Below are 22,253 nucleotides of genomic sequence, written 5' to 3' on the forward strand. Positions count from 1 at the left end.
GATGGCCATCTTTTCTCAGGGGACACAACTTCCTCAGAGAATAGACTCATCAACTCACACCAGACAAACAGCTGTCCATTGAGCCTGTGTGAGGATGTCCTGCCTGCCGGCGTGTCCCTGGGTCTCAGTTGGGGCCAGTGGTAATGGGGGTGGGCCATGTGTATGTTGCACGTCTTGTCCCGTGTGAACTGTCATTCCTTAGCTGTGAGTGTGTGCCTCTGGGTATGTATTAGGCCCTAATTGTGTGGGATTTGTGTGTGTTTGTTCCTGATGCTCCTGGACCAGTGAGGTCCCACACAGTGCCCTCTCAGGAGCCCCGGGTGTGTGGCTCTGTTCCCAGGTGGGGACAGGCCAGCCTGCTGCCTCCACCCTGAGCTGGGGAACAGTCATAGCTCCTGTTTTATATCTACATGGTCCTTCCAACAAACTCCCCCTAAACCAATGAGGAGCCTCGGTGCTATCAATGAGCCAATGAATATGCCACAAAGGAATATAATTCCTATAAATTAGGTGCTGATTTTACCCACAAGTGAGGCTTAACTGTATTAGTTTCCTAGAGCTCCCATAACAAAGTACAACAAACTGAGTGGCTTAGAACAATAGAAACATGTCCTCTCATACTTGTAAAGGCCAGAAGTCCAAGTTCAAGGTGTTGGCCCAGCCACACTCCTCCAGAGTCTCCAGGGGAGAGGATTTCCTTGCCTCTCCCAGCTCCTGGCATCGCCTGACATTCTTGGTTTGTGACAGCGCACCCCCAATCTCTGCTGTCCCTTCACATGCCCCCCCCTCTGTATCTCTGTGTGCCCTTTATCTCTGTTATAAGGACAGTCTCATTGGATTCAGAACCCACCCCAATCCAGCGAGTTATCATATTGATCTGTGGTTTAATTACAACAGCAAAGACCCTATTTCCAAATGAGGTCACACTCAGGGGTTCTCAGTGGACATGAATTTTGAGGGTACACTATTTAATCCCATATCTGATCCTTTAAGTCAAAGAAAATCCTTATTAAAAAAGAAATAATAAAAACGTTTAGTGATCATCTCACTGTTTATCAAAGAAATTCTAAATTAAAACTAGATAATATGTTTGCCCCTGAAATAATAGAGATCTTATGGTGCTGGTGAGACTGTCATCATATATGGTTTCTGGGAACATAAACTTGCCGGAAGCTAATTCCAGCAGGTCATAAATGCAAGAAGTTCATCAAAAGGCTGGTGGACCTTGAGCCTTCAGCAAGGGCTGGAAAATCATGTTATTACCTATTGGAATGGCCAAAGGCATTTCCCCAAACCTGAAAAGGATGCATAAATGATTTCTTGCTGCCAGACAGCTGAGGGCATTTCAATCTACATGTTATTGCCTCCTGCTGGCCAAACACCTGAACAGCCATAGGCAGTTCCCCCAATCTGACAATGGATTCTGTATGCTAAACCTTGCCTTTGATATGTATATCTACCTTTCTTTAGGACAATTTGTGTTAATAAAAAGCAAGGGGTCCAGAGAGACAGAAGGACTTGGTTTCTTTAGCTGAGTCTCCTCTGGTTCCCCAAAATGTCTTTCAGAATTATGTTTCGTCTCTAGACTCTTTAATAATTTACCGCAGCCCCTTCTCCAGATTCCTGAACCCTTCTAGAAGCTAGATAAGACTCCCGGCATAAACTGGTATAAGCTCTCTAGGGAGGTGCATTCCCTTTGACTCAGTGATGAACCACTAAGATTCTATTCCTAGTAAGTAATCAGATATCTGGACAAATAATAGTGTTAATAATCATAACCAAAAAAAAGAGGGGAATAAAGTGGATGTCCAATAAAAGTGGGTAGGTTAATTACTGTATATTACTGTATCCATTAAAATGACGGTTTGGGTATGTTATCAGGCATGGGAAAGTATCTGCAATATAATTCGAGAAAAAAATAGGGTATAAAACTTCACATACAATATGATCCCAATTTTATAAAACATATATGTGCCATATTAGAAAAAAGAAAGGAGTGAAATAAAATGTGAGCAGTGGTTTCTTCCAGATTATGGATTGATGGGTGCCTTTTTTGGTTTTTAGACATATAATAGGATGGGCTCAAGTTAGAAGACAGTATACCCACACCCCCACTTCAAAGGCCAGATAAAGTTCCAAAGGTGGTAGCAGGGAGAGAGGTGGCCACAGGAAGAAACAGCACGATTTCCCTCTGCCCAGGAGTCCCCGAGGGGGCGCAGGGCCGCAGTGACTGCGTGGTGGGCATTGCTGAGCTGGAGGGGCCCACTTCCTTCCTGTGCCAAAGCCCCTGGGATTCAGGAAGAACCTGAAGACCCTGTGCCCTTTAGAGGAAATATTTATAGGAATCCCAGACTCTCCCTGTTCTTGAGCCAAAATCAGCCTGGGCAAGGCCAACCCTTTTCAGGAAGGAAGGTCAAAGCCAGGACTCCAACCTCTGAAGAGTTTCTCTGCCTCCAGCTTCTGACATTCAGGGAGCTTACTTTCCCACATTCATGTTTTTTAATTCTCTACAATGGACATTATTTTATTATTAACAGATCAAGATAAGTGTGGTGTATGCACACAATAGGATATTATTCAGACACAAAAAGGAATGAGGTACTGATACAGGCTACGACATGAAGAAACCTTAAAAACATTAATGAGAGAAGCCAGGCACAAGGGTAGATAGAGACAAAAGTAGGTTAATGGTAGCCAGGAGCTGGGAAGGAATGGGAGACCAGGGGGTGACGGCTAAAAGTCACAGGCTCTTTTTGGTATGATGAAATGTTCTGGAATTAGATGATGGTGATGATTACACACAGACTATATACAAACCATTGTGTAGTATAGTAATCTATAACCTATATGTGAATTGGGTGCAAATTATAGCTCAATAAAGCTATTACCAAAAAATCAATTTAGATGCTTCTAAGCTAATGATCTTGTTTCTTTTGATCTCTGCAGGATCTTGAAGAAGAGTTAGACATGAAGGACAGAGTGATTAAAAAGCTACAAGACCAAGTCAAGAGTCTAACTAAGACAATTGGAAAAGGTGGGAGAAATAACATTTTCTTATTTCTTGAACTTTCAGCTAAGGTCAACATGTGTTGATGAAATGTTTAGTTTTTGATGTGGCCCAAAGTCTTTGAAACCCAAAGGAATGATTCTCAACTGGCAGGGTTTGGGGCTCAGTGAAGGGGAATGGAAAGAAAGATCCTTTGAGGCAGGCAGATCACTCACCACCCCTCAGATAATACCACGTCTGTCCTTCCCAACCCTCGTTGTGTCCTCATTGTTGGAATGGACGAATGAACTTCCATCTCTGCATAAGGACTTCCACAGCCTACCTCCCACTCCTCACCTCTTTGCCAAAGTCTCAGTCCTTTTGCCTCTAAGATTACCTCCTTTGCCTTTCTCTTATCACCTCCAACTCAACGTGTCTAAAGCAGAAATGCATCAGCTTCCCTTCCTGTATTAGTTTTCTATTGTCATAGCAAATTACCCCAAACTTAGCAACTTAAAACAACAAACACTGTGTGTTGCTTCACACAGTTTCTGAGGGTCAAGAATCTAGAAGCAGCTTAGCTCAGTGCTTCTGGCTCTGAGTTGCAGTCAAGTCGACAACAGGGACACAGTCATCTGAAGGCTAAACGGGGCTAAAGGATCTGCTTCAAATTCATTCACATGACTGTTGGTGGGAAGCCAATATCTCCTAAACACTGCATAGGTGGCATTAGCTTTCAGGGTTCCTGCAAGGAACATGCCCACATATAAGTCTTCACACTCAAGAATACCCAAAGTTAAGGGGGGAAAGGAGGACTTTTGTAATACTTTCAACAATAAAGATTTAAAAAAAAAAAGAATACCCAAAGTATCCTTATCAGATATATCTGCTTCATTTATTGTTCTTCCTGGTCCAGATGCAATTTACCAATCAGAGGTCATTCTTTTTTTATTCTTATTGAATCCTTTTTTAAAATTCTTATCCAAGGATATGTTTTTATTGATTTTAGAGAGAGAAGGAGGAAAGGAGGGAGTGAGGGAGAGAGAGAGACATTAATATGAGAGAGAAACAGGATGGGCCACCCAGCCAGGGCCAGAGGTCATGCTTACCATAAACAGTGTTGCTTAGTAAAGCAGTTGACACTCTACCTTTATCAGTCTCCAAGGGAACAGAGCTAGTAAGTTAAAAGAGAAATTCTCACGCAGTAGGAAGAGAGTTCTGTAACTCTTTATCTATACCACCTTCTTTTTCATCCACCAAAGGCTACTTACTTCTCTTGGCCCAACTGGAGTGCTACCTCCTTCAAGTAGCATTTTCAACAGCTTCAGTTCATCTCTGTGTGAATCCTTATGGCCCTTGTGTTAATTTCCTGTGGCTGCTATAACATCACCACAAAATTAGTGACTTGAGAGAGTGCAGATTTATCCTCTTAGAGACCTGGAGGTCCGAAGTCCAGAATGGTGCTCACTGTGCTAAAATCAGCCAGGCAGCATTTCTTCTGGAGTCTTCAAGGGAGAGTCCATTCCCTGGCCTTTGCCAGCTTTTAGAGGCCACCGCATACCTTGGCTTGTGTGCCCCTCCCCCATCTTAAAATTCAGAAGCATGGCATTTTTGCAATCTTTCTGACTCTCTAACCTCTGCTTCTGTCATCAGACCTCATTCTCTCAGAATGTACATGAATCTTTGGGGACCAGAAGGTAGACTGTGGCCCACCCAAAATGTCCCTTTCCCAATCCTGGGAGCCTGTGAATATGTCACCTTACAGGGCAGAAGAGATCTGCAGGTGGATTAAGTTAAGGGCCTTGAGATGGGAAGGTTATCCTGGATTATCCACATGGACCCAATACCATAAGAAAGGCAGGAATGTCAGAGTGAGAGAAGGTGATATGAAAACAGAAGTAGATGGAGAGGAGATATGATGTGGAAGCAGAGATCAGAGTGATGTGGCCACAAGCCAAGGAATTCAGATAGCCTCTGGAAGCAAGAAAAGGCAAGTAATGGATTCTCCCCCTACAGCTTCTAGAAGGAGCACAGCTCTGCTGATTGATTGATTTATCCCTATGAGATCCATTTTAATCTTCTGATCTCCAGAACTATAAGATTAAAATTTTGTGTTGTTTTAAATCACTGCATGTTAATTTCTTACAGCACATGGGATCCTAATACAGTCCCCTCAGGGTCATGCACTTTGGTACTTTCCAAACCAACTGTTTCATGAATCTTGCTTCCTTAACTGTAGCATCAGATCTTAAAGACAGGGGCCACCTCTTGGATTGCTTTTGTATCCCAGTGTGCTGGATGTGTGCCAGGCACTCATAAGGATTTCTTCAAGGATAACTCAACCTTTTCAGCAGAAGCTATACTCACTGATATACTCACAGATAAGAATCACTATCAGAAGAAATTCTTCAGCACTCAAGAAAGTTTTCATTGATCTGAAATCCCCAGAAGTTCCGGTGCCAACCAGTCAGAGTAGGGTAGAAGGAGATGAAGAGTCCTATTATAAAGCCTGTGGGCGTTGTTTTTGAGTGTTTAACTAATTGTTTACCTCTGTCTACAGCCAATGATGTGCACTTGTCCTCGGGACCCAAGGAGTACCTGGGAATGCTGGAGTACAAGAGGGAAGACGAGGCCAAGCTCATTCAAAACCTCATTCTTGGTAGTGAAACCTGGAACTCTGAATTTTGGCTTTATTTTGCAAACTTGAACATCAGCCATTGCCACAGTCCTGAGTGCTGGCAGTCCCTTCTCTTCTTTCACTGCTTCTTGCTCTAGCCTGGAGTTTCTCAGCCTCAGCCATGTTGAGCAGATACTAGTAATTCTTTGTTAGCGGTGCTGTGCATTGTAGGATATTGAGAGCCATCCTTGGCTTCCACCTGTAGAAGCCAGTAGCAACTTCTAGCCATGACAATAAAAGGTATCTCCAGACATTGCCAATACCCGGTGGGGATGCATTGTCCTCAGCTGAGAAGCACTGCCCTAACCTCCTCCCAGCCCTAATCACAGGGCCCGGATAGAAGACTCGCTTCCGCAGCTTCGGGTCTCAGAACAGGGTCCTTGGTGGGAGTGAGCGTGGCTGCTGTGCCCTATTTGACTTCTGCTGAGAAGTGTATTTGCAGGCAATGTGACTGGGGCTTCCCAGCAACACCCTGGTTGCAGGAATGTCCATGTGCATCATGCTCAAGGGTTGGTGGTCTGAGAACTAATGGGACGAGACTGTCTTCACCATGACAACCACATGCCTCTTTATCAACTGGTCCCAGGATCTCAGAGCGGAAAGCCGCTGTGCAGCCTTACTACCTCCTCATCTAAGGGAGGAAGGAGCACCCCTACCCTTCCTTTCCACCCTCGCTGGGGCACAGCTTTGGAGCCTCCTCTTTGTCCCCCCCGTTTTTATGCAGCCACCGGGAGGTCTTTGTTCCTTATCTTAATTTGTTCTATAAAGCTTCTCTCTCCCCTTCATCCCACCTGTCTCCCCACCACTCTCTCCTCGCCAAGCCGGCAAGGCCTCCTCTGCGGGACTGTTGTGCTCCTGTTTTCCAGATTCAAGGCAGGTGCATGTGAGCGCTGAGATCCTATTGCATCTTCGTCATAGAGGCGAGGGTGGGGTGCTTGGAACTGCGGTTCCTCTCTTACGCTAGAGATCTGAAATCCAGGGTCTCCACATCAGGGAGAAGGCACTTTGCAAATGAGAAGTAAGAGGAGCAGGTAGCATCTGAACATTTTTGCCAAAAGAAGAGCCAAACTAAATTCCCCAAACAGAAAAGACATGCCTGTGCATTCAGGCATTGCATCGAGTGCATCGGGCACAGAAAAGCAAATAACCCCGCCCCGTAGTCAGAGGTTCCTTCGGGGGAGAGCTGACCACAGCGGTCATCCTCACTGACTCTTTCCGCTCCAGACCTGAAGCCCCGCGGCGTGGTGGTGAACATGATCCCCGGGCTGCCGGCTCACATCCTGTTCATGTGCGTACGCTACGCAGACTCTCTCAATGACGCCAGCATGCTCAAGTCCCTCATGAACAGTATCATTAATGGCATCAAGCAAGTGGTTAAGGTAAGAACTACCTTTGACATTGGCCCTTGGAATGATAGGTCCTTTAGCAACATCTGTGGGGATGACCAGATGCCCATCCTTCACTCCTGGCTTTGGTGAACCACATGATTCCTCGAACCAGTCTGAGGCCCAATCGGTGAAAGATGCCAAGTTGTTAGGAAAAGACAAGTTAGGTCAGGGATCCCCAAGGGTAGGAATCTGCTAATTGACCTTGAAGGCTTACCTGTGAGATTACAGCCTCGTAGCCACCACCCGCTATTTCTATCCCCTCAGGGTGTCAGAGTCCCGGCTATAATGTAGGAAGTGTGTAATGTAGGAAAGGTGAGGAATGGGAAGGCCTGAAAAATTACTCGTCTATAACTGTCCCTTCTAAAACTACATTGTGCACCCTTAGTCCCAACTCAGAAACAAAGAAGAGCTGCATGTTAATAGAAAGCAGTAAAACACAGATCCAATATTTTCATTCCCCTTCCACGTGGGGAGCAATCTTTGATGTTGGGATATATTTGAATTTTTAGTTGCAAAAGGTCCTGTCTCACTTTTAGTAAAATATATGTTCTAGTAGAATCATGAGTAATTAAATCCTATTTTAAATATCCTAGGGAAAGAGAAGAATAAAAGCAGTGGATGCATGAGAGGTTAGAGTAATTCTTCCCTCCCCTCCCAAAAATTTTGTACCAAGAATTAATCTCGAGTTAAGAGGAGAAAATTAGCATTTGTTTGGTCCTGGGTCCTTTATTGTCTTTGTCTTCACAGTAGCCACCAGAGTGTCCTAGAAGGGCCTCCCATATGTGGATATTTCCCCTGTCCATATTTTCATATATCATGTTTTCTTAGGACACACTTGCATTGTATCCCAGGATGCAGACACACAGTATTTGCCCCGTCTTGCTGCTCTGGAATGTTTAAATATTTAGAAAGTGAAAGATGCCTGACACGAGGAGTATAAATACTTTCCCACCAGCATCTTCTGTCTCAGCTTCCCTAGCAGCTCCCTGTCCTATGCCTTTGCTGGTGCCAGTATCTGCCCCTTCCACTCTGGTGCACAGCACATTGAAGCAACCCTCACTTGGCCCCACACCCTTAGCCATGGTGCCTTTGCCTCCACCCCCTTGTCCCCCCGACTGCCAAAAGTGTTTAAACTAGTGCTCTTCACCAATTCTCTTTTTCATCCCTTGTCATCTGGCTTCTACTCCGTCACTCCACAAAAAGACCACCGGTGATTCCTCTTGCTGAATCCAGTGGTATTGCTGTAATTCCTATTCCCCTTAAATGTAAAGAAGCAGTAGCATCATCCCAACAGTCCTGGATCCTGAGCTTTTGTCTGTCCCCCGCTTTCAAGGAGGACCATACCATCCCCTCGCTTCTCTCAGGTTTCCTCAGCTGCCCTGGTTTCCCATGGTCCCTCCATCCTCTGAGCACAGTCTACATCCACCACATGGGCAATCGGCCACCTGATTACTGTGTCCCATATGTTATGTCCGTCCTCCCAGTGGAGTGAGAACTTTGGAAGGCAAGGCCCGAGATGGACATTTCTGTGGTATTCCTGCAGGGCCCCATTTAAGCTTCAAACAAGTAACCTGCTAAATAACATAAGGGCCTATCATTATAGCACAAATTTAATAAAGGCTTTAGTGACTAAAAGAGGACTCCATTTTGGGCAAAGACACTAACTAACCAACAGGTAAGGTAAGTCTGATGTTGCTCAGAGGCACCAGTAATCACCAACTCCACCTTTGTCTTTTCTTGTTTTGTTTTGTTTGTTTGTTTGTTTTTTTAAGGAGCATTTAGAAGACTTTGAGATGTTGTCCTTTTGGCTTTCTAATACTTGTCATTTCCTCAATTGCCTGAAGCAGTACAGTGGAGAAGAGGTAGGAATGCTTGCCTGCTCTGTGTTCTGTGCCGACTGCCGGTCTATAACCTCCTCATGAGCCAGGGCTCACTATGGGGGTAGGAATTGGGGCATCCAGCTCCAGGGACAGCCTCTGCCCTCACTGGCTTTCTGGCCGCCTCCTCACCCAAGAGGTCAACCTCCTATCACCAGGTAACAGAAGTGACAAGCAGAAGACTTCTAAAAAGAGGCTTAGACTTTGGGCACGGTACTGAGCCTCAGTGGCCTTGAGTTTTAAATCAATGGGGTAGACTAGATGATTTTTAAGTTTCTTCTGATTGTGAAATTCTGAAGTTTTTAGTATTATGACTCTAAACTACAGCCTTTAATTCAACATGCCTGTTTCTTCAGAGCTGTTCTCTATAAAGTTCTGGTTGTTCCTTCATAGTCTGTAAATCCTTGGCCATTTTGAAGGGACTGACATCATAAAGGAGTTTTCCACCTCCAAGTATTCACAGAGCAGAATTTCATTGGTTAAATAATAACAAAATGGCTTTCAGGGTTTTTACTGCTCTCCAAAATAGTTGCACCATTTTATAAAGTGTCTCACTCAGTAGTGTATGAAGTTTCCAGTGTCTCAGACCTTCACCAACACTTAGTATTGACAGACCTTATTTACCAAGCTCATGGGCATAAAACAATACTTTCTTGACTTCAATTGAAATTACTTGATGCCAGTGAGATCAAGCATCATTTCATATGCTTATTGGTCATTTGGGTTTCCGTTTAAACTACCTATTTACATCTATTCTTTATTTTTTTAGGGGTGATTTTTTCTTATTTACTTATAGAAAATCTTATATATTATGGATAGATTGTGGTGTATCTTCTAATTTTATTTATGGAGTTCTTTTTCATACCCAGTTTTTGAATTTTTATGTACTTAAATCTATCCTTATGTTATATGTTTCAAGAAAGTCTCCCCTACCATGAGATCATGAAGATATTCTCTTACTTTCTTCTAAACTCTTAGAATTCAAATTTAGAATTTACAATTATGCTTTTACCTATCCAAAATTGGTGCGATTAGCTATTCTACATTGACTTGTGAGGTCATGAACTCATATCTTCTTCCACATGGATAGCCAATTGTCCCAATGAAGAGAAAGTAAAACAAAATATAAAAGTATTCCTACTGGAACTATAGAACAAAAGGAGAAATAAGTAAAGAAGATCCAAGCTCTGACTAAAAGGAATGCTGAAGTGTGTGGGGGAGGGGAGGTGGGAAGGAGAGGGGAGACACAGGTCGTCCATTTAAGAAAAACTTGCATTTATGAGGCATTAATGGAAGAGGATATTATATTATACAACAGCATTTACTTTTTAGTCCTATTTTTGCCCCCTTCAGCCATGTACACAATGTTCTTTCCCCTCTCTATTTTTTCAATTACTATATTTTTATTTCTAAAATTTTAATGGTTCTTTTTCACCTGTGCCTTTTTATCATAGTGTCCTATTCTTGTCTTAATGTTTTCCTTTTATCTCTTGGGACATGTTAAACGTATTGTATTCATCTGCCTGGGCTGCTATATACAAAATACCATAGACCAGATGACTTAAACAAAGAAAGTCATTTTCTCGCAGTTCAGGAGACTTAAGTCCAGACCAAGGTGCCAGCAGGGCTGGTATCTGGTGAGACCTCTCTCTCTGGCTTGCAGACAGCCGCCTTCTTGCTGTGTCCTCACATGGCCTTTTCTCTGCATGGGGGCAAAAGAGATTGAGCTCTTCAGTGTCTCTTATTATAACACTAATCCTAACAGATGAGGGCCCTACCCTTATGACCTCATTTGACCTTAATTACTTCCTTAGAGACCCAATCTCTAAATATAACCACATAGGAGGTAAGGGCTTCAACTTATGAATTGGGGACCAGGGGGAGGCATGAACAGTCAGTCCATAGCACATATTTTATAATATTTCAGAGTAGTCTATAATCTGCAATTATAAAGTCATGAATCTCGTTTATCTACTGTCCTCTTATAGCAGTTTGTATCCTTGGGTGCTTTGCAGTTTTTTTCTGCGAGCTTCCATGGGAGTGGTTTTCTACTGTGGCTTACAGGCCTGGGGGCACGTATTTGTAGGAGGAGCAGGCAGTACAGTGACACTTAGTTTATTATAGAACGTAAGTGCTAATCCAGACATCAAGAACCTTTTTGATACAAATCAGACATTAAATTGTAAAATGTGGGAGTATAGTAGAAGTGGATTATAACATCATTAATAGAGATAGTATTTTCATTTCCTATGTGTCTATATTATAATTACTTTCAGGAATTCATGAAGCATAACAGTCCACATCAGAACAAGAACTGCTTGAACAATTTTGACCTGTCAGAATACAGACAGATTCTTAGTGATGTGGCTATACGAATATATCATCAGTTCATTATCGTCATGGAAAATAACATTCAACCAATAATAGGTAAGAAAAGAATTGACAACCAAAAATATTTATAGTAACATTGAGGCCTTAAAAAATAAATCAGGTGTATGGTTACAATATGTGGTTATAAAGAATATAATTTCTAAAACCAAGAAAACTTAGTTGTGTATATGTGTACCTTTTAATTCTTTGTTTGCTTGAAGCAATCCCATATATAAAAGTACATGGTTCATAGTTTTTTCCTGTAAAAGCGATTCATCCTGAGGGGAAAACAGTGGAAGAGCTGCAGCTATTTATATGGCTAATCCTGGGTCTTAGGCAGGTGTTTCTGAAATCCTAAAGTCCTACTTCCTTCAGTTTTCTGAAATGTAAATACTTTAAATGGTCAGAGACCATGAGCTACCATGCTAACCTGCTTCCTTTCCTGCGATTCTGAAAGAAGAGGTCTGCAAGCCTAGCCAGGGGCTGCTGCCCTGTTGAAAACAGCGTCTGTCCCATCCACCCTGCAGCCCCGTGCTCCCCAGGCCTTGATTCTATCGCTTTGTCACAACTACACCCACTACTAACTCTTGTAGAAAATGTTGCACCTCCTGAAACAGGCACATAGAGCAGTGAGAAAGTCCTCTGGGTGTCCCCCTGCAGTGCCGGGCATGCTGGAGTACGAGAGTCTGCAGGGCATTTCCGGCCTGAAGCCCACGGGCTTCCGCAAGCGGTCGTCCAGCATCGACGACACGGACGCCTACACGATGACCTCCGTCCTGCAGCAGCTGAGCTACTTCTACAGCACCATGTGCCAGAACGGCCTGGACCCCGAGCTCGTGAGGCAGGCAGTGAAGCAGCTCTTCTTCCTCATCGGGGCCGTCACGCTCAACAGCCTCTTCCTGCGCAAGGACATGTGCTCCTGCCGGAAAGGGATGCAGATCAGGTAAAACCCAGACACCACCACTTCCTCCAGGAGGCTGGCGGGGAGTAATGCGCATCAAGTCTGACACACACTCCGGTCCTCCTTCCCCAAGCGCTGTAATGCCAGGGGTAGGGGGCTCGGGGCAAGGTGACTCTTAGAAGCTTAGAGTGTCTGCCATCCACTGCCCAGACCGCCTCCCGTCACTCCACACTGTGCTAATTTGAGCTGTGGCAGAGTGGCTTTCACTGGGAACTAGTAACCCTATATTTTAAAAGCCTGCCTTCTGTGGTTATCATACACGCACCCAGGGTTTACTGACCACCACCTCTGTGAGCAGCACTGCCTGGTGCAGGACAGAGGAAAGCAAGGACAGGGCTCTGTGCCAGACATAGGCCTCATAGATGTTTAGCAAGTGTTTATTGAATGGATGAATGAATGGGCAGAGGAATGACTTTACAGACTGCTACAGGAGACTTAGATGTGGGGTGTGGGTAGAAGGGTATGATGCAGACAGCATGCCTGGAGGAGAGAATCATGGACCCTAGGATGGCAGCTGCAGTGTAAGCACTTGGCCGTCATCTTGTCTTTATCTTTAAAAAATAAATAAATAAATAAATAAATAAATAAATAAATAAATAAATATTGGTTTCAGAGACAGAAAGGGAGAGGGAGAGAGAGAAACATCAATGATGCACGCCCCCTACTGGGGATCGAGCCCCCCGGGCATGTGCCCTGACTGGGAATCAAACCATGACCTGGTTCATAAGTCGGTCGATGCTCAACCACTGAGCCACACAAGCCAGGCCGTGGTTTGATTTTCTGAACATCCCATGTGCAGTTGAAAAGAATATATATTCTGTGGTTGTTGAGTGGGATGTTCTATAAATGGCAATTGCTGATGGTGTTTTTCACTTCTATACAGGGTGGGGAAAAGTAGGTTTATTTATAGTTGTGAGTACACAAAACACAAAACAGTTTATTCCCCCTACATCTCATTTGGATATCATTTTCCTTCTGCCTGAGGAAATTCTTTTAGTAGGCCTTTTAGAGCAAGTTCGCTGGCAATTAATTCTCTTAGTTTTCTTTTACCTGAAAATGTCTTCATTTCACCTTTATTCCTGAAATATATTTTTTGCAGGCTTTAGCATTCTGGGTTGACAGTACTTTTTCCCCATCACTTTAAAAATGTTTTACTTTATTCTGGCTTTCATGATTTCGGATTAGAAATGCACAATCATTTGAATTATTGTTTCCATACAAGTAATGCGTAGTGTTTCTCTGGTTGCATTCAATTTTTTTCTTTGTCATTAGTTTTCCACAGTTTGATTGTGATGTGTCTGGGTGTGATTTTCTTTAGGTTTACCCTCTTTGGGGGTTCCCTGAGCTTCTTGAATCTGTAGGTTTGTACATTTCACCAAATTTGGGACATTTCCAGCCAGTATTTCTTCAGATTCTTTGCACCATAATTTCTTCTTTCCTTCTGGAACTTTGGTGACATAAATGTTAGATCTTTCATTATTGTCCTCTGAGTCCCTAAAGTTTGGTTCATTTCTTTCAGGTTTTTTTTTCTTTCTCTGTGCTCTTCAGTTTGGATAATCTCTATTGATGCCTTAAAGTTCACTGGCTGTTTCCTCTGTCATCTCTATTCTGCTATTGATCCTATTCAGTGAGGTCTTTTATTTGTTACTGTATTTTTCATGTCTAAAATTTTCATTTTTTAAATATCTTCTATTTCTTTTCTGAGACTTTCTACCTTTTCATTTATTTCAGGATAGTTTGTCTTTACTTTTTGGAGCATTTTTATTTTAGCTTCTTTAAAGTCTTTGTCAGGTAATTCCAACATCTGTATTGTCTCAGAGTTGACATCTGTCGATTATCTTGTTTAAATGTGAGTTGAGCTTTTCCTGGCTCTTTATCTGCCAAGGACAGATACTTCTCAACTTATAAGGGTTACATCCTGATAAACCCATTACAAGTTTAAAATGTTGTAAGCTGGAAATGCATTTAATACACTTACCGGTAACCTACAGAATATCATAGCTTACCCTACTACCTTAAACGTGCTCAGAACACTTACATGAGCCTAAATTTGGGCAAAATCATCTAACACAGAACCTATTTTATACTACTTTGACTATATCATATAATTTATTGTAAATATCACTTCACGTCATCGTAAAATTGAAAAATTATAAGTCATACCATCATAAGTCAGGGACCATCTGGTAATTCTGAATTGTTTCCTGGACACTTCTAATATTATACTATGAGACTCTGGGTCTTTAAGTCCTTTGGAGAATGTGGATATTTTTATCAGATAGTCAGCCCATTTGGGTTCAAGCTGCAAGTTCTGAGTATCCCCTGGGGGCTGTGGTTCCCATGTCAGCTCATTTTTCAAAGTCTTTGTACTGCTATTTGGTTCTGTCTCATGTATAACACACAGTGGCCAGACTGAAACTTGGCTCTTCCTCTGTCCCATAGTTTAGTCCTCACATCTGTATGTGCTATTGAGGGTCAGATCCATGTGTGGGCTCGGGGGTGCGCCCAGGAGTTCATAAACAACTTTAAGGGGTCATTTTCCCAAGCTCCTTCCTCTCCATAACCCCCTGGTACTTTCCAGCTCCCTGCAGATCCCCTGTTTGCTGCCACCGGCCCCCCCACCTGAAAATGGGGGCTTTATTTTACTTTATTTTATTTATTTATTTATTTATCCTCACTGAGGATATTTTTCCATTGATTTTTAGAGACAGTGGAAGGGAGAGGGAGAGACACAGAGAGAAACATCGATGTTAGAGAGACACATCAATTGGTTGCCTCCCGCATGCACCCTGACCAGGGCCAGGGATTGAGCCTGCAACCGAGGCATGAATCAACCTTGACTTGAATCAAACCTGGGACCCTTCAGTCTGCAAGCCAACACTCTAGCAACTGAGCCAAACCGGCGAGGGCCGGAGACTTTACTTAACTCGCTGTGTGGCACAATTCCCAGAAATGTCCCCATCTGGGGCCAGGTGGAGGGAGGATAGTGCAGTGGGAGTTCTTGGACCACAGCTCCTCCAGTTGCAGGAACTTCCCTCCTCTGAGTTTTAGGTTTCTATTGGACCCTTTGCCACCATTGCCATCACCAGCTGATTGTTTGGGGCTTGACTATGAGAAAATGGAGAAAAAGAAAAAAAATGGAGAAGAAAAGAAAAACAGGAGATTCCCACCCTCTCTCTGAGCATTAGGACACTCGTCTCAGCTCCTAGAGCCAGAACTAGATTATTCTTCCTGGAGCTTGTTGTTGGCCTCAATGTTCAATACTAAGATTCAGGCTGCTTTGAGTTCAGGCCAATGAATAGCAGGAGGAAAAAACTGGCAAACTCACTATCAAGTGGAGATACTTCAAAGTCTGGTTTTCTTCCCCGATCCACCTGCTACTGTTTGCTTTTCAGAGTCCCCAGACAGCTGCTCCAGGCATTCCATCCAGGCTTTACAGCTGCGTTTGGTGGGAGAGGCATAGTCCGGGGGCGGGGGGGGGGTGCTTTCTCCATCGTAGCAGGAGCCAGAACTCCACCGCAGACTTTTGAGCAGGAGAATTAACATGCTCAAAATTCAGATTTAGAAAGTGCTGTGGCAGGATTAAGATGGGTAAGAAGGAGTGAAATGGGAGGCTCATTAGGTATCTATTGTAATAAGAACTCAAACTAGCAGGACAAAATAGACAATGGAAAAAGTGAGGGGATGAACCAGTACAAGAGGTGTTACTTCACTCATTGCATTCCTGTGGAATACACTAATTCAGCATTAGCGCCTCAGTGTTATAACCAAAGAGAAGAATCAACGTCCTCTGATCACCTAGTTCAACACTTCATTTCTTGAAACAGCTTCATTGATATGTAATTTATCTGCCATGAGGTTCACCCATTAAAAGTGTATAATTCCATAGTTTTTGGTATATTTACAGAGTTGCATAACCGTCACCATAATGTAATTTTAGAACATTTTCATCACTCCAGAAAGAAACCTTATACTCATTAGCAGTCACTCTTATCACTACCCACACCCCACCTCTCTAGTTCCCTCTCCTTCAGCCTACACAACCATGAATATATTTTCTTTCTCTATAGATTTGCCTATGTTGGACATATTTATAAATGGAATCATAAAACATATTGTGTTTTGTGACTGGCTTTTTTCACTTATCGTAATGTTTTCACAGTTCATCCATATGGTAGCATGTACTAGTTCCTCATTCCTCTTCATTGCTGAATAACATCCCATTTATGGATATAGCACAGTTTGTTTATTCATTAGTTGGTAGGCATTTGTGTTGTTTTCATTTTTTGGCTAAATTAAAAGCTATGGCCTGGCTAGTGTGGCTCAGTGGTTGAGCATTGACCTATGAACCAGGAGGTCATGCTTCCATTCTAGGTCAAGGCACATGCCCGGGTTGCAGACTCCATCCCTAGTAGGGGGCGTGCAGGAGATAGCCAATCAACGATTCTCTGTCATCATTGATGTTTCTATCTCTCTCCCCCTCTCCCTTCCTCTCTTAAATCAATAAAAAAATTTTTTTTTAATTAAATACTGTGAACACTTATGGACAATTTTTGTGTGTGGACGTTTTCAGTCTTCTTGAGTGCATATCTAGAAGTTGAATTGCTGGGTCATACGGTTCTTTTATGTTAAACATTTTGAGGAACTGCCACACTATTTTCCTTAGCAGCTATCCCATTTTACATTCCCACTAGCAATGTATGCGTGTTCTCAACATTCATTTACCCAGAGAGTTGAGTAACTTTCCAAGCTCACACAGTGGGCTGGTGAGAAAAAACCCCTGCTTCTTAACCTATGATAATTAGTGACAGAAAGGAGAATTAAAAACCTCAGTGGACTGAAAGAAAAGCCTTCCGCCAATTGAAAATGTTCTGCCAATTTAGGAAAAGAAATTAAATAGTTTTTATACCAATGTAAATCTTCTCTACAAATGCCACTATTATTTCCCCTTTAATGATTTGCAAGTCTATTATTGACTATTTTAATAGATTACTTTATAAATTATTGTAGTCACTATACTTTGCTCAGATTTTCCCCCAAAGTTTATAGCTGTTATAGTCCCTCACCCTATACTATTATGATCCTTAGAACCAGGAATCATAGTCCTACACCCTCATATTATAAATGAAGTCCTGCTGGACTGTGGTCCTGGTCCTCTCAGTGTACTCTGGTACCCTCTCAGGACACACTAGGGCAGGGGTGGGCAACCTTCTTGTGAGTGCGTGCCAAAACCAGCAAAATCTCTGACTCAAAATTCTTCTGCGTGCCAACCCTAATTTTTTGAGAACATGTTATACCTACTTGATATCTCTTAAGGTGTACGTATGTGAAGAACCTTGAAGAAATAATAAAATTCATTCAAGCAACAAAAACACATATGATGATGAAAAATACATTTATTGTTTAATGTATACATGTTATGTAAAATTATCTAAGATGCACCTACACTAAATTTATCTGAAAAATAAAAAAGTCGATATTAAGAAAAAAATTGTAAATGGAAGATTATAAGAGAGGGTTTCGCGTGCCAGCAAAAGTTACTGGCGTGCCATCTTTGGCACGCATGCCAGGGGTCGCCCACCCCTGCACTAGGGGATTTTGCACCCTCCCCTAACATGTCCTATATGGATTGTCTACCATTCTCTGCTCCTTTGGCTTTTACTCCAGGTGCAACATCAGCTACTTGGAAGAATGGCTTAAAGATAAGAATTTGCAGAACAGCTTGGCCAAGGAAACTTTGGAACCTCTCTCCCAGGCAGCCTGGTTGCTTCAGGTCAAGAAGATCACAGATAGCGATGCCAAGGAGATCTTCGAACGCTGTACCTCACTGTCTGCTGTGCAGGTAACCAGGCTTGCTGAGTGTCTCCCTGATCTTCACTGACAGACCCTATCATTGGTGTCAGCTTTCCTGGCCTAGCCAACCATGAGGTGCACCTGAGTCTCTGTGTGCTTTTTGGTAGCATAGTATCTCCCATAGCCCACCCTCTTATCTCATAAACATTTATTAAATACTAAGACCAGGCCTTAAAACAACAAAAGTGCATATGACATATTGCCTACGCACTAAACTTACAGATGTGGATGGGGGTGGGAGGCTGGAAGAGGAGAGTTGTCTGTCATCTAATTGTGTGATTTGTCTTTGCTCCCTTCCATGCACTTCTCACTTTGTTTTCTTTCCTTGGAAAGAAATAACACATGGTTCCTAGAGACAATTATAGTATAAAGGAGCTACCTGTGGTTCCTAGCTATCCCAAAACCACCAGAACCATTATATCACAGGCAGAGCTGTCTTTTTTCATGGCCTAACATGTCTTCTGTGTGGTTTGCAGATCATAAAGATCCTTAATTTATACACGCCTATAGATGACTTCGAGAAAAGAGTGACTCCATCCTTCGTTCGCAAAGTACAGGTGAGATCCTTAAGAATGTGACTTTTAATTTTTAGTAAAAGACAATTATATTTAACTAGAGGCCTGGTGCACAAATTCGTGTATCAGTGGGGTCCCTTGGCCTGGCCTTCGGGATCGGGCCAAAACCAGCTCTCCGACATCCCCCGAGGGGTCCCGGATTGTGAGGGGGTGCAGGCCAGGTCAAGGGACCCCACCAGTGCACAATTGGGGCTGGGGAGGGACGCGGGAGGTTGGCCAGCTGGGGAGGGACCGCAGGAGGGCTCCAGGGCATGTCTGGCCCGTCTTGCTCAGTCCCGATCAGCCAGACCCCAGCAGCAAGCTAACCTACCAGTCGGAGCATCTGCCCCTTGGTGGTCAGTGCATGTCATAGCAACCGGTCGACTGGTCGACTCCCTGCCCCCTGGTAGTCAGTACACATCATAGCGAGCAGTTGAGCGACTTTAGCATATCATTAGCATATTACGCTTTGGTTGGTTGAATGGACAACCGGGTGACTGGACACTTAGCATATTAGGCTTTTATTATATAGTATTAACATTACAGAAATCCAGGATTAAAGCACATTCACCAAATAAGCAGACAAAGCAGCAGGAATTTTCCCTGTCAGATTCCCAGTTTTCAGAGCCCATGTTACCTCAGGGAAGGGAATGAAAACACCAGAGGTGACTGACATTCTTAGTTCCTTCAGCAGGTCCTGTTTCTTACCAGCCTTTGAGTGCCACGCAGGTGAGCAGAGGCTGAATGGAAGCAGGGACCTGTGTACCCGTCTTCCTTGTTTTAATCCCAGAAGTTTCTTCCCCAATGAACTAGGGCAGCAGTTCTCAGAGTTTGGTTCAAGGATTTTTGGGGATCCTCGAGACCCTTCTGGGAGGTCTGCAAAGTCTCCCTTTTTCCAATTCCATATCTGTACGAGGCCAACTTTTTTTCTTATACTTCAACCAAAAAAATGAATCACGATAGGTTGAATGCAGAAACAGGTCTGAGATTCATTCCACCTATTAAGTCAGACATTTAAAAGATTTACAAAAAACATAAGATAATACCACTTCTCACTAATCTTTTTTGTTTTAAAAATGTAGTTCTTTTTCAATAAGAATATATGAACATGTGTTGGGTTTGCTCTTATTATTTTTTAAAATTTTATTTTTATTTATTTATTTATTTTGCTCTTGTTATTTTAGTGAATGAACACATTTTAAGTTATTGCTTTAATTACTAATATGGTAAATATCAGTAGTTAGACCCATACACACGAAGGCTCTTGGAATCCTCAATAATTTTTTAAGAGTATAAAAGAGGTCCTGAGACCAAAAATTTTGCAAACCCTTGAATAAAAAGAAAGTACTGAGTGCGATAAAAATTTAATACTTGAGATCTATTCATGTTTGAGCTTGGAATTCTGCCATGAGAATAGCGAAGAAGAGAGAACAGATCGATTTAGTGGGAAGTTAACTTCTGGAGTGAAACAGACAAGGAGGCATTCACGAGAGCTGATCTGGAAGTCCTGCCAGACCATTTCACCTGGGAGTCGTGCTGTTAAAAGGCTCTTTTGTGTGTCATCTCATGTGCTTTTGGAAGGAGTGTCTCCCTAGAGATGGAGCTGTGTTTTCCTTACTCCTGGCTTTCAGATAGCAATGAAGCAGAGAGCACACGTTTCCTGACTCACTTCCCTCCCGTTCTCCTTTCAGGCTCTCCTGAACAGCCGGGAGGACTCCTCGCAGCTGATGTTGGATGCCAGCTATCTCTTCCAAGTCGTCTTTCCTTTTACGCCCTCTCCCCACGCTCTGGAAATGATCGAGATCCCCAGCAGTTTCAAGCTAGGCTTTCTCAATAGATTGTAGCAGGGGAAGAGAGCAAACACACTTTTCCCTCAAAAGCTAAACGAAGGTCAAACATGAGGGATGTGGCGTATTACTGGGAACTGGAAATGCTCTAGAATGTGATTTAAGGGAGAAAATGAGAACTCTCCCAAAAGGGCCACATCTCCTCTCGCTCACAGTGATGCTGTTGCCACTGTCATTTTACAAAAATTAACACACACCAGCTGTGGCCTTGTCTAGCTCTGCAAGCCCAGCTGGCTTTTACTGAAATTTCTGGAAGCTCCCATTTTCTCCCAGGTGTCTCTTGGTCTCAATCAATCTTGTGACAGGGCTCCACCCACAGGGGCGTAAGATCGGGGACACGTTCCTGTGAAGCCTGAGTCCCTTTATGAAGCCACAGTGGGGTCCAGGGCTGAGTCTTCCAAAAGTCCCCTCACCCCATGCCTGTTTTCGGGGGAGGCCGGGGAGTGGGGTGGGGTTCCACTGACTCTTTCTAAAAATTCTCTTGCATAAAAAAGTATTTATTATTTCAGACCCTTCTAATTTTTAAGAGAATATTCCATCTGAATGAATTATATGAAGTATTTTATGTATTTATCTAATTAAAACCAACATATTATTAAAGCTTAATTGCCACACCAGTTTTCATCTCCTCCTCCCAAAGAACATTTCTTAAATTTCATCTGCCAACACATTTGCCATCATTTTTTATTGTTTAGTATCTTTCACGTATATTTTTGTGTGAATTTATTTTTAAATACATTTTTTATTGATTTCAGAGAGGAAGGAAGAGGGAGAGAGAGATAGGAACATCAATGATGACAGAGAATCATGAATCGGCTGCCTTCTGCACACCCCACACTGGGGATCGAGCCCGTAAAGTGGGCATGTGCCCTAACCAGGAATCAAACTGTGACCTTCTGTTCATAGGTTGATGCTTACCCACTGAACCACCAGGCAGGCTCATACAATAACTTTTAAAAACTAAGTTTAAAAAGGTAACCTAGCCCTAACCGGTTTGCCTCAGTGGATAGAGCGTCGGCCTGCAGACTGAAGGGTCCCAGGTTCGATTCCGGTCAAGGGCATGTACCTTGGTTGCGGGCACATCCCCAGTGGGGGGTGTGCAGGAGGCAGTTGATCGATGTTTCTAACTCTCTATCCCTCTCCCTTCCTCTCTGTAAAAAAATCAATAAAATATATTTAATAAAAAAAGTAACCTAAATTATTTTCTCTATCTTATCAGCATTGAACTATGTTTTAAATTTTCTCATAAAAATAACTGAAGAATTATATTAGGCCCCTCCTTTTGAGAAGTCTGTGTTTCCCAAGTTTTATGGGAGCTGGCTATTCCTTGTCCCCCGAGATGTCCTCATTCCTCCCTTTCAGATCATAATATGTCATTTGATAAGCCCTCCTAGCCTGTGGCCTGTGGACCCAGTGCCCTTTGCAACACCCCAAGAATCCCAACCGGCCCTTCTGTTTCTGACAGTCACAGGCAAGAGGAATGATTCTGTAACACAGACATGTATCTTAAAAGTGGAAATCATACATGATTCTGAAGCATCACCCTACTAACATGGAATAATGTCGTTTCTTATGATAAGTAATTAAATGTAGTTCATTGGGATACATTGTATATGAAGAAATGAAAAGTAGAACTTTGTAATATTTTAATCAATGAAATAAATTCCCATATGTATTGGGTCAGGTTCTTTTAATTGCTAAGAGATTATATTTTTCTGAAGTACACAAGTTTTAGTGTCT

The 22,253-nt window shown here is 42.8% G+C and overlaps 1 protein-coding gene across 1 annotated transcript in view; it reads left to right on the top strand.

The window, feature by feature from the left end:
- Positions 1-21,230, top strand: part of MYO5C (myosin VC) — a 95,763-nt gene extending 74,533 nt beyond the window's left edge. Inside the window, exons 34-42 of the mRNA XM_006086029.3 lie at positions 2,947-3,034; positions 5,547-5,645; positions 6,888-7,042; positions 8,824-8,913; positions 11,205-11,355; positions 11,959-12,241; positions 17,927-18,101; positions 18,589-18,669; positions 20,358-21,230. Coding sequence (XP_006086091.1) covers positions 2,947-3,034; positions 5,547-5,645; positions 6,888-7,042; positions 8,824-8,913; positions 11,205-11,355; positions 11,959-12,241; positions 17,927-18,101; positions 18,589-18,669; positions 20,358-20,510 — 1,275 coding nt within the window. The 3' untranslated portion in view covers positions 20,511-21,230. The remainder of the gene's footprint in view (positions 1-2,946; positions 3,035-5,546; positions 5,646-6,887; positions 7,043-8,823; positions 8,914-11,204; positions 11,356-11,958; positions 12,242-17,926; positions 18,102-18,588; positions 18,670-20,357) is intronic.
- The last annotated feature ends 1,023 nt before the right edge of the window (positions 21,231-22,253 follow it).

Source organism: Myotis lucifugus, unplaced genomic scaffold (assembly GCF_000147115.1).
Source record: "Myotis lucifugus unplaced genomic scaffold, Myoluc2.0 scaffold_23, whole genome shotgun sequence".
Taxonomy (NCBI): domain Eukaryota; kingdom Metazoa; phylum Chordata; class Mammalia; order Chiroptera; family Vespertilionidae; genus Myotis; species Myotis lucifugus.